The sequence below is a fragment of the Egretta garzetta genome, unplaced genomic scaffold (genome assembly GCF_000687185.1).
Source record: "Egretta garzetta isolate BGI_Z169 unplaced genomic scaffold, ASM68718v1 scaffold40, whole genome shotgun sequence".
In the NCBI taxonomy this organism is placed as follows: Eukaryota; Metazoa; Chordata; class Aves; order Pelecaniformes; family Ardeidae; genus Egretta; species Egretta garzetta.
Genome location: NW_009258484.1, coordinates 275447 through 288695, shown reverse-complemented (window position 1 = coordinate 288695; position 13249 = coordinate 275447). Strand labels below are relative to the sequence as shown.

Genomic DNA, 13249 nt, shown 5'->3' with positions numbered 1-13249 from the left:
GGGAGGCCGCGGGCAGCGGAGCGCTGCTGAAGCGCGAGTACTTCCAGGTGCTGGTGCGGATTCGGGCCGGGACTGAGAATGTGGCCCCCAAACCCAGCTTCTTGGCCATGCTCATGATGGAGGTGGACCAGTTTGTCCTCACGGCCCTCACCCCTGACATGCTTGCGGCCGAGGATGCGGAGTCGCCACCAGACCTGCTGCTCTTCAACATCACCTCTCCCTTTGGCCCTGGCCAGGGGCACATGGTCAGCACCGACGACCGGAGCTTGCCTGTCTCCTCCTTCAGCCAGCGGGACGTGAGGGAGCTGCGCATCGCCTACCAGCCACCCGTGGAGGACTCTGATCGGGAGCGGCTCTTTGAGCTCGAGCTGGAGGTGTTGGACCCAGAGGGTGCTGCCTCAGAGCCCTTTGCCTTCGTCATTGTGGTGAAGCCCATGAACACCCTGGCACCTGTGGTGACCCGCAACACTGGCCTCGTGCTCTATGAGGGGCAGTCACGGCCTCTCTCGGGACCCGGTCCCAGCCCCAACCTGGTGATAAGTGATGAGGATGACCTTGAGCAGGTGCGGGTGAGTGTGGTGGCAGGGCTGAGGCATGGCCACCTCACTCTGCTGGAGGACACCCCAGGACCTGCTGCCCTTCGTAAACACTTCACAGTGGCTGAGCTGGCAGCAGGTCGGGTCATATACCAGCATGATGGCAGCGAGTCTCCACTCAGTGACAACCTGGTGCTGCGGCTGGAGGATGCTGGCTCTCGCCACCGTGTTGAGTTCCTTTTCCCCATTACCCTGGTGCCCACTGATGACCAGCCGCCCTTACTCAATGCTAACACGGGGCTGACTATGGCTGAGGGTGAAACAGTGCCCATCACCACCCGTGCTCTTAGCGCCACTGACATTGACTCGCAGGATGCCATCCTGCTCTTCACAGTGGAGTCTGGCCCCACTGCTGGGCAGCTGCTCCTCCGTCAAGCACAGCCACCTCCTGGCTGGGAAGAGGAGGAAGAAGATGAGGGCTTTTCTTGGAGGAAGGTGCCGGGTTTAGTGGGAAGCTCCCTAATCTATGAAAAGCCAGTGAGAGAGTGGCTGCAGCAGGACATTGTGGAAGGGCGTCTCTATTACCACCACTTTGGGCCTCACAGCCCCGGCCCTGGGGTTGTGTTGGACCAGTTCGTCTTTAGAGTCCAGGATGACAACGACCCGCCCAACCGCTCTGGACCACAGACTTTCGTGATCCGGGTACATCCCATAGACAGATTAGCCCCAGAGCTGCATAGCGGAAGCAGCCTGCACTTAATAGTTGCAGAACAGCAGGTGACCCCACTGCGGAGGAAGCACTTGTGTTACACAGATCAGGATTCAGGGGACCGTGAACTCCACTACACAATAACCCAGCCCCCCACTGACACGGACACTAACCACTCCCCAGATGTATATGGAGCCCGCCTTGGATCCCTCGTGCTGACTGAGGATCACTCTGTGGAAGTTACCCACTTCACCCAAGCCCAGATCAATCATCACAAGATATCGTACCGTCCCCCACAGGAAGAACTGGGGGTGGCTCCTCATTTGATTCAGTTTCAGTATCAAGTGCAAGATGCAGCTGGCAATGCAGCTGAAGGGACTTTCACCATCTACCTGCAGCCTGTGGATAACCAGCCTCCTGAAATCACTAATACTGGCTTCGCTTTGCCTGAGGGAGGCAGCCACGTCCTTAGCCCAGCTGAGCTGGATGCCAGTGACACAGACACTGAACTTGCCCGTCTCAGATTTATCCTGACCCAGGCTCCTCGGTATGGCCAGTTGCAGCTTTCTGGGTACAGTTTGATTCCAGGAGGTGTCTTTGGCCTGGAGGATATCAGACAAGGGAGGGTGGTGTATGTGCACAGTGGAGCTGAGACCAACAGCGACACCTGCAGGCTTGACGTGAGTGATGGGGTTCATTTTGTGCCCATCACATTGAAAATGAACGTGCACCCAGTTGACGATGAGGTTCCTATGCTACGGTTGCCCCCAGGCACTCTTGGTTCCTACCTGGATGTGCTGGAGAATGGTGCTGCTGAAATCACTGCTAATGTCATTCAGGGCACAGATGAGGATACAGATGACTTAATGTTGACCTTCATTGTAGAGGATCCTCCTCAGCATGGGAACATCCTGGTCCAAGGGGTGCCTGCAGAGAGATTTTCCCAGAGAGATCTGCTGGATGGTGCTGTAGTATATGCTCACACTGGTGGTGAAATAGGCCTTCTGCCCAAAGAAGATACCTTCAACCTTACCTTGTCTGACCTGTCTGAGGAGTGGAGCGTCAGGGGCAATGTTGTTCAAGGAGTTTCAGTCTTGGTGACCATTCTTCCTGTTGACAGTCAAGCCCCAGAGATTTTTGTGGGGGAGCGTTTCATGGTAGCGGAAGGTGACAAACAGGTCATTACTCCTGCTCACCTCAGGGCTGAAGACGTGGATACTCCTAATGATGATATACTCTGCACCATTGTTGCTCAGCCGACGTCTGGGTATGTAGAGAATATCTCTCCTGCCCCGGGATCTGAAAAATCCAGAGCAGGTGTAGCTATAAGTGCTTTCACCTTGAAAGACCTGCGTCAAGGGCATATCTTTTATGTCCAAAGTATACATAAGGGTGTAGAGCCTGTTGAAGACAGATTTGCTTTCCGCTGCTCTGATGGCATTAACTTTTCCCAAAGGCACATTTTCCCCATTGTCATTACGCCGATCAACGATGAAGAACCTGAAATCTTTATGCGAGAGTTTGTTGTGATGGAAGGCATGAGCCTGGTTATCGATACCCCTATCCTCCATGCAGTGGATGCAGACGTCCCTGCTGATGAGTTAATGTTCACAATCACCAGGCTTCCCAGGCATGGCCACATTGTGAACCAGCTGGTCAATGGAACTGTCCTAGTGGAGAGCTTCGCCTTGGATCAGATAACGGAGAGCTCCAACATACTCTACGAACATGATGACTCTGAAACAAAGGAGGACAGTTTTGAAGTGAAACTCACAGACGGCAAACATACCGTTAGAAAAACAGTACTTATCATGGTTATTCCTGTAGATGATGAAACACCCAGAATGGCCATCAATGATGGTTTGGAGATTGAAATAGGGGAAACTAGAACTATTCACAACAGAATATTGAAGGCTACTGACCTGGATTCTGAAGACAAAACCTTGACATACATTATAAGGTATGGGCCAAGACAAGGCCTCTTGCAGAGAGTAAAGCCTTTAGGTGGAGTTGAGAATATCACCCTGGGGATGAATTTCACCCAAGATGAAGTGGATAGAAACTTAATTCGATATATGCATTTTGGGCAAGAAGGAGTTCGTGATCTTATCAAGTTTGATGTGACAGATGGAATAAATCCTCTCATTGACCGCTACTTTTATGTGACAATAGGTAGCATTGATATTGTCTTCCCAGATGTAATCAGCAAAGGAGTTTCTCTGAAGGAAGGAGGGAAGGTAACCCTTACTACTGATTTGCTTAGCACCAGTGACCTGAATAGTCCAGATGAGAACTTAGTTTTCACTATTACCAGAGCACCTGTTCGTGGTCATCTTGAATGCACAGATCAGCCTGGGGTACCCATCTCCACTTTTACTCAGCTCCTATTAGCAGGCAATAAAGTCTATTACATTCATACTTCAGAAGATGAGGTGAAAATGGACAGCTTCGAGTTTGAGGTGACTGATGGCTATAACCCTGTATTTCGTACTTTCAGAATTTCTATCAGTGATGTGGACAATAAGAAACCTATCGTCACAATCCATAACCTGGTGGTGAGTGAAAATGAATACAAACTGATAACCCCATTTGAACTGACTGCAGAAGACAGAGATACACCTGACTCATTGCTAAAATTTATCATCACTCAAATACCAGTTCATGGCCAGATCATGTTCAATAACTCCAAACCAGTCACCACCTTCACTAAACAAGATCTAAATGAAAATCTAATCAGCTACAAACATGATGGCACAGAATCAGTTGAGGATAGCTTCTCTTTCACTGTTACAGATGGCACTCATACTGATTTCTATGTCTTTCCCAACACTGTGTTTGAAACGAGGAAACCTCAGACTATGAAAATTCGAATAATGGCTGTGGACAACAGTGTACCTCAAGTTGTAATAAACAAGGGTGCTCAGACTCTCCGTATTCTGGCCACAGGTCACATCGGGTTTCTGATTACCAACAAGGTGCTAAAAGTGGAAGACAGAGACAGTTTACACGTTACTCTCAAGATCAGAATCACAGAGGGTCCTCGCCATGGCTTCCTGATCCACCTCGGGAAAGGCAACCATAGCATCAGCCAGTTCACCCAAGGTATTACAATACTGCATGCTTTCTTTAGATCACTGGAAACATTCTTTTTCATGCTAAACTCTATAATACTTGGTGGGAGAAACTTTCCAACAGAGTTTTTTTGTAATGTCTTTATTATTCTTTAGTTCTGTTTATTATTTATTGCATTTGTGTCAGCTTTAAACAGGAAAGGGGGTCTACTGGATAAACATTGAATAAAGGAGCATCTTCACTTTGGAGAGCTTACAGTGCAAATAACTGTGATTTGAACTTTCTATCAGTGATAGAAATTTGGATAGCAGAATTGGGCTGCATGTGGTTCTGGATTTTTAGAGGCTGAGTGCCTTCTTTAAACTGTTTTATTTAGAAAATGCTATGGGAGTGGCCAAGCTATTATTAACTAATGGCCATACTGTGGCTAGGGTATCAGTTGCTATACAGTCTGAGCACATGTATCTGTAAAAGCAAAGTAATTTCCCAAAGATGAGGAAATAATATGCTATGAGTGCATTTGTTGGCTTAATTACACAAATTTTAACCACAAGGTGTTTGTGGTAAATTAAAAGGTAATGTAAATGTTTTAAAATTATGTCAATGGTACTTACTTTTTACATGGAACTAAAATACTAGGTGATATAAATAGGAAAAAAACCACATGTGCCATATGTTCTGAAATAAAGCCTCAACACAAAGCTATGAAGTAACTTTAACTGAAAGGGGAGCATTAGCTGTTCTCCAGAGAATTTTCCATGTTACTTTGCAGTGACTTAATAGCTGGTTAATTAAAAATGAAATGAGGTTTCCTGGAGCCTCCTGCAGCTGTGGATTGAGCAGACAGCACAATTGCACGGAGGCTCAAAATTAAAGGAGCCCAGAAAGTACGGGTTGTGTAGGTGGTAAGGCTAGAGATGAATGCTTATAGTTGGCTGTATTTCATTTCATAGAGCCCATACTGGTATGTATCCCATGTTACAGTCTTGGCTGTAGTGATGTTCTTGTCAGATATACCAAATCTTGCAAACAGGCTTGATGAACTTTTTAAAGGCTGGGGTGCCCTAAGGTTTGCGGTGTCAGTGTGAAAAAGAGGGTGAGGAGGGACCAAACCATGTCTAAGCTTTGGGAACCATCGCAGCTCCTTAAATGTAAGGCTTCAGTAGCGAACTGCAAGTAGTATTAAAAGTATTGTTATCAGAATAAGTGAGAAAGAGAAGAGAATGGGAGTGAGTAGATAAACCGGTTATCATTTTTTTAGTGGGTTTTCTTTCACATTGGAGAATGTAGAATTATTGAGTGGGCGTTCCTTGAAAGCAGACCACTGCGTAGCACAGTGATATCCCGTTTTTTCTGAAGAGGGAGAGCACTCAGGATAGGTATGTATTCCATTCTTTTTTGTGCCGTGTGACCAGGCATACATTTATCAGACAACCAAAATGCCCTTGGCTTTCAATTAGCAGTCTGACCATGTGGCATACTCGCTGGTCTTCACACAGGCTTTCTTAATATCCTGGGGCTGGCTGAGCTGGGGTGAGAAGCGTGCAACCCATAGGAGAATTGGTTTTAAAGCTAGTGAGGATCCCCAGAAAATGAAATAACTTCACGGGTTCCCTGACAGTACTGATACAAGCACTCTAATTTGTGCTGAGTTGAAGAGTCTTTGTAAGAAATACACATTTCTTCAATAATTTTGTCCATTGGCCTCTATGAGCATTTGTGTTATGGTATGTCTCTTCTCAACTTCCTAAATGCTTTTTATAATGGTTTGTATTTTATGAAACAAACACATAAAAATGAATGCAGGGCCAAGCACTTGAAGGGGAGAAGAGGTGTCTGGACAGGCTGCATGAAAGTCAGAAAGCATCAAGCTCACACAGGGATAACACAACTTCTGAGGACAGAGAAAAAGAACTTGCTGGAAGTCATAGAATAACCTGGGAGTGAAAGTCATGGATGAAAGGGCACTGTCGTTTCCTTTCCTTTTTCCTCGGCTGCCCTCTTGTCTGTAGCTGCTTTGGGTATGGGAGAGGTTGTGAGTGGCAGGGAGACAAAAATTCTTGGCTGAACCTAGAAGGCTATAGTTTTGAGAAGTAACGTGAGATACAGAGGTCTTATGCAGACCAAGCTGCATACTCAAAACTCTGTGTGTAGTTCACTGTTGTCCGTCACCTTGTGGCCCACTGCCATTAATGTGCAAAGCACTGTCAAATCCAGAGTAGTGAATTTAGGCATATTTCATGCTTATGCTATACTGAGACAAATAATTATCTAATGTTCAGGTCAACAAGGCCCTCTTTTGTCGTATTCTTGATGATCCTAATGTAAGTGCAGATTTTGCAACCAGCCATGAGTAATAGTTTTGACTTTGGGATGCTCCTGTATTGACTATTGGACCTGCTGTTACACACTTTCTTGTTATGTTTTGATCTCCCCCCTTTTTAGGGGTCCTATCCTGCCATATGGGGCAACCTCTTACAAAATGCTAAATGGTTCCAGTTTCGTTAACATGTGTGGGTCCTGATGGGGCTTGTAAAACATCGTTACAGTCTTCAAATTTATGTTGGAAGGGACCTCTGGAGGTCATTTGGTCCAGCCCCTACTCAAAACTGGGCCAACTTTGAAGTCAGATGGGGTTGTTCAGGGTCATATGCAGATGAGTTCTGAAAGCTGCTCAATAGTTTGTGAAGTCCATACTAATATTCTACTGCCTGATGCTCCCATTCCTTGGATTTGGGTCTGTGGTTCTACGAACAGGCAGCCTGACCACTTGGAGTGAGGTAACGTTGATGAAATAAGATTCATTGTGTGCAAGCAGCTTGAGCCATCTGGTTTTTCAGATTGCCTGTAACTGAAAGAGAGGGCAGAGCCATTGTTTAGCAAACAGCTTTCTGCCTTACGCTTGAGATTACTGTGCAATATCTGCCCACAAAACTTTATCAAGTGCTAGGAAGGAAATTAGCCTAGCTTGCAAGATGAGCTAAAAGCCTCCAGTCAAAATGTGGTCGTGCAGAATATAGTATGTCCCGGAGATTTGTGTATTTTGTTCAGGAACAATCAATGTGGGGCTTTCTAATTAGTATGCAACAAATACTTCTGCCACAGGTACAGTAGGTAATCTTTTGCTTGTGAGGCTCATAGAGTTATGTCGTGGTTTAACCCGGCTGGCAACTAAGCACCACACAGCCACTCGCTCACTCCCCCCCCTCCCTCTGTGGGATGGGGGAGAGAATCGGGGAAAATAAAAAAAAAAAGTAAGAGCCGTGGGTTGAGATAGAGACAGTTTAATAAGAGAGAAGAATAACAATAGTAATAATAATAATGGTAAGAGAATATACAGAATATATAAAACAAGTGATGCACAATGCAATTGCTCACCACCCACTGGCTGATGCCCAGCCCAGCCCGAGCTGCAATTACTCTGCCTGCGACCGACCAACTAACCCCCCCGAGCATGACGTTATATGGTATGGAATAGCTCTTTGGTCAGTTTGGGTTAGTTGTCCTGGCTGTGCTGTACTCCCAGCTTGTTATGCACCTGGCCGAGCAGGAGAAGCTCAAAAAGTCCTTGAGTAGCCTGAGCACTACTTAGCAACAACTAAAAACATCAGTGTGTTATCAACATTCTTCTGGTACTAAATCCAAAACGCAGCACTATGCCAGCTACTATGAAAAAAATTAACTCTTGTCCCAGCTGAAACCAGGACAAGTTAACTGGGATTGCTCAAAGGGGACTATGACAGTGTGAAAGAATTAACTTCTTGGTGAAGGTCCCCAAATTCTGCAAATAGTTGGTGCTTTTTATTCTCTTCTATTTAATTCTTAAAATAATTTGAATGAGAGAGAGAAAGAGACAGGCGAATGACAGTAATGAAATAAAATATTCTTAAAATACATGAAACAGTTCCTAAGTTTATTCAAGTACTGTTACTTCATGTTACACCTGAAAGCAGCACTTTTAATTTGTTACTATTTCTTTGTGCTTTATATTTACAATTTGGTGATAGTGAATGCAGAGAAAGCATGAAGAAAAACACTTGCCACCTGGTAATTTCTAGTCTAGTGCTGTCCTGGAACAAAAAATACATACAAAGAATATTGTGTATGCATAATAGTGTGTAGTCTCTGCACATCAGAGCTGGAATTTGTTCATAGCAGATATTCATTATGATTAGATAATTTGTTTAAAAGTGGGGAAAGTCTATTAAGGAACTGCCAAGTCTTTCACATTCAAAGCAGTTTAGTGGTATATAACAAGTAGGTAGTTGATGTTTGGATAATGTTTTGAATGTACAAAGTGTGACAGACTGCTGAGCACTGTTTGGGGAGTCCCTGGTCCCACGTGGGTAAGTTTGTGAGTAAGGGCCAGGTCACGTCCCACAGCTCTGCAGGTGTGCTGAGAAGCCAGGAAAAAGGTGAAGGAATAGTGAAGAGTAAGGAACTACCTTGGCCATAATATAGTTTGGTTGATGTCTCAGCACTCTCTGTAGCCTCCTGAGGCCAAGGATACCTACATGGCTACTCCAGCCAAATACGCAGCTCTTTGCAAGCTGATTTTATTCAGCATAGTAATGCTTTTTATCTTCTTTTTCAGGCAAGTGTTTTCAGAGAGATGAGTGAATTATGTTTCTTAAAGAATATATGTTCATCTATATAACCTTTAATATCCACATCAGTTTTGCAGAATTTTGGGAAATCGGTGCCCTGATCTAGTGGAGATAATTCCTTTTTTTTTTAATAGAAAATTATGTTGGATGGATTTCAGAATTATGTTGGAGAATTCCAGTATTGCATTAATATTTATCAGGCACTGTAGTTATAGAGTAATGAATTGTGCTTACAACGAGGCAAATTTTAATATAAGTAGCATAACCTGATCAGTTGTGGAAGGATATCATAGAATTGCTCAAGTGACTCTGAACATGTTCTTAATGAACAGAAAACAGGTCACTACTTTGCAATTCTTCTGACAAAATTAAGATATTTGGATGACAAGTGGCTTTTTTTGATGAGGTGGTCCTGGTCCTGCAAGCACTGGCTCAAGTGCTTATCTTTATATATGTTAGAAACACAGATTTTGATAAGGCTACCCACATGGGCAGAGCTGAGTACTTGTGTAAGTGTTTGCAGGATGAAAGATTTATTTGCTTCACTGGCATGAAGAGGTATTTGTTTGCATCCTCTTTACAACCCCATGAATTTTTGATCTTTAACTTTCAAACATTTCTGGAAGAGATTCTTCAGTGACATATATTTGCTGATAATGTTCTTAACTTGTTTGCCCTAGAAGATGTCTGGCTACTTTTGGAATTGAGGATTTTGAGGACCTCTAACAAAAGTGCTTTTGGCTTCTTATTACTAATGCATATGCCCTAACGTGGGAGGAGAACTTGGGTGGTACTTGAGTTTGACTTTAATGTTACTAATTTCTAACACTTTTTCTTAAAAAAAGTACCAGGCATGGATTTTTACCAACAGCAGTCTTTCAAAGAAAGTGACAAAAATTAATTTTTATGCATTACATGTTTCTCATCCCTGCTCAAGGAAACCAGAAAACACAATATTAATAAATATTTGTTTACTTTTTATATAATTTCTTTATTGCAGTTGGTGGTTCAAAACTGTGCATTGAATTTTTTTTTTTTTTTACTGCAGAATTGTCTGTCTACTTTAATTGCATCTGTTTGGGTTCTTCAAACAGTCAGTCACTGTAAGGGTTTGAGCACTATTTGTGACAGTTCATGTAGATTATATGCCATATCCTTTGACAACATGCTGATAGGAAGGATAGACTGGTGGAGAGGGCATTTTTCTGGGGGACTAAAGAAACTGAGATGTCTCTACTGCAGAACATATACAGATACCCTATCATAGAGATATACCACACACCAGAAGTAATTTAGTTCGGGGGCAGGGTGTGTGTGTGTCAGGTGGACTAATTTGTCTTGCCTCTTGAATAGAGAATAGAACTGAACATAGAAAATACCCTGGGTTTTGTTTCTGTTTCAGCCACAGATTTTCTGTGATGTCTACAGTACTGTTCTGGATGATCAATGACAGAATCAATATCTTAGTGGAGATACACCTCTGTTTAAGAAAATGCGCCACTAGAAGTATAAAATAGTTCTGACTGTTGAGCTCACGTTTTTACATTTCCTTTTAGTTCTTTTTGTAAGTACGTCTTAAAAGAAAGAGGGCACTGGGGAGAGGGAAGTAAAGGGAGGGAGAATGAATGGTATCTGTAAAACGTCAGTACTGTTAGTACTGAATTCCATGAGCTCTGCTGGCGAACCTTGACCTCTCTCTGTTGAAGCTAAACTATTTAATACATGTAAAGTTTTTCGATTAAAAGTTTCCTACCTTCAGCATTTAAAATAAAATCTATTTTTCCTGACTCTTTCCAGCTGATATTGATGATATGAAGATATGCTATGTTTTACGAGGGGGTGACAATGCCACCAGTGACATTTTTCATTTCATGGTTGAAGATGGCGGTGAGTACTCATACGATCAGTGCTTTTGTTGTTCTTGAAAGAGAAAGAGTTGAAGTATACTTGGGGAGTTTAAGAACATTGAATTTAATTGAAGGAAGTCCATGTTACCTCCTGGAATATGATTTTTGTTGTGACTTTCCCATATTGTGAACTATTTCTTACAAAGAGAGGTGTCGATAAAATGGTGATTGCATCTAATGAAAAAATACTCACCCTTCTCTAGCAAGAAAGTGAAATTCTGTAAGTCTACTTAGATACCTGGGCTTTCTGTAGTTTTACTTTTGTATTCCCTTCCCAGGCTCTTTACACATAAATTCTCATAAGCCTTTTACCTTGAGAAACTTTCTAAATGTTGATTTACAGCTATGGTTGCCTACCTCTTTAAAGGTTCCAGCTATAAGACTATTCATATCAGATGTGTTGTCTCTGATGTACATGTTACCTAGAGTTCAAGTTCTGCTTCTACCTACTTAATGTAACAGAATCCCCAATGACTTGTCAAAGATCTTTGTCAGGTGGCTGATGTGAATTCTCCTGACTAATGATATTTTGTAGGATTGTGGAGGGTGCAAAAAGACAGAATACAACCAAATTGAGAATTCTGGCATATACTCATTCAGGAAAAAAAAAAAAAGTAGTTTTTTTTTTCTTTGTTTTTAAAGAACAAAGAAAGAACAGGTTAAGGGGTAAACAGAACACATTAACAGGCCTTTTTTTTTTTTTTTTTTTTCATCTGAAGTCTGTACTTAATGGGGATATTCCTAAATGTAGATATTCCTATGTGTGGTAACAGGTGGCTAGATTATGTTACTTTAATATATTTTTTAATATGCGATATATATCTCTATGAGTAATTGGCAATTAATTTTATTAGTTGATTTAATTATATGCTGCTTAGAAAGAATGCTTTAAGTTAGCTTATTTTCAGCTCGTGTACTCGGCTTGTGTTACTTCTTCTCAAGAAGCACAGCCAATTAACGGTATTGAGATCAGTAAATGGGGGTTTGTCCTGTCTGTCAGAGATTGAACAGTCTGTCACCATCTACCATTACTGGGAGTGGGATATTAAACCACGTTCCCTTGTTCATTGTGCTGGACAAGCACAGAAGAGACAGTACCTCTTTGCAAAATCTTTGCTACATCAGAGAACAAGTAGTGAGATAAGAATACTGTGAGTACTGTGTCCAGTTCTGGGCTCCCCAGTTCAAGAAAGATGAGGAACTCCTAGAGAGAGTCCAGAAGAGGGCAACAAAGATGATGAGGGGACTGGAGCATCTCCCCTATGAGGAAAGGCTGAGAGAGCTGGGCTTGTTTAGCCTGAAGAAGAGAAGACCGAGAGGGGATCTCATTAACACATACAAATATCTTAAGGGTGGGTATCACGAGGACGGAGCCAGACTCTTCTCAGTGGTGCCCAGTGACAGGACAAGGGGCACTGGGCACAAACTGAAACATAAGAGGTTTCAGTTGAATATGAGGAAGAACTTCTTTACTTTGGGGGTGACAGAGCACTGGACCAGGCTGCCCAGGAGGGTTGTGGAGTCTCCTTCTCTGGAGATATTCAAAACCCACCTGGACGATGTCCTGTGCAGCCTGCTCTGGGTGACCCTGCTTTAGCAGGGGGGTTGGACTGGATGATCTCCCGAGGTCCCTTCCAATGCCAACCATTCTGTGATTCTGTGCAGAGTTTGCAACACTTATTTTCCAGTAAAACACTGGAAGAGGCCCCATCCCTGGAAACATTCAAGGCCAGGTTGGACGGGGTTCTGAGCAACCTGATCGAGTTAGCGGTGTCCCTGCTCAGTGCAGGGGGGTTGGACTAGATGACCTCTAGGGGTCCCTTCCAACCCAAAACATTCTATGATTCTATGATTCTATACTTGCTGTGAACTGGAAATAGGAGAAGAGCATGACTTTCTCTAGCTCCATCTTTTGATGGTTGATCTGCCCCACTCATTATACCATGACTTAAGAGAACAAATGTGGAAGATCATTTGCTAGTCTCTTAAATTATGATAGTCTAATTGGGGTCCAAGTCTGCTATCTCAGCCATTTGCATGGAGGCCAACTACAAGGAGCCATCAAACTGCTCCAGTGTGAATTTTGTTGTGGATCTGGAATTTTGTTTATCCTCTTACATGTGGCTAGCATTTGTGGTAAGCAAGTTCGGGCAACAGCAGACTAGGTGGGTAAGTGAGGGGAAAAGAGCCAAGTCAGCACTCTGCCAGCTCTTGGCCCCTTGCCTGCTCAGTTTCTCACCGTGGGAGTAAGCCATGCTGTGTACCAAATCGCAACCTAGGGTCTGAAAACATGAAATATGGTATTGGGGCAAACTTGTTTTCTTACTGGCCAAGGGAGAAACCTGCAGCCTAGACAAATGGAGAATAGCTCAGGGGTTAGGGCTGTCTCATCATAACTTTCTGAGTATAACTAAAGAG

The 13249-nt window shown here is 43.4% G+C and overlaps 1 protein-coding gene across 1 annotated transcript in view; it reads left to right on the top strand.

Annotated features, from left to right (window-relative positions):
* The window catches only part of FREM2 (FRAS1 related extracellular matrix 2), a 145379-nt gene that overhangs the window by 6779 nt on the left and 125351 nt on the right, over positions 1 to 13249 (top strand). The window contains exons 3-4 of the mRNA XM_009644445.1: positions 6 to 4347; positions 10722 to 10811. Coding sequence (XP_009642740.1) covers positions 6 to 4347; positions 10722 to 10811 — 4432 coding nt within the window. The remainder of the gene's footprint in view (positions 1 to 5; positions 4348 to 10721; positions 10812 to 13249) is intronic.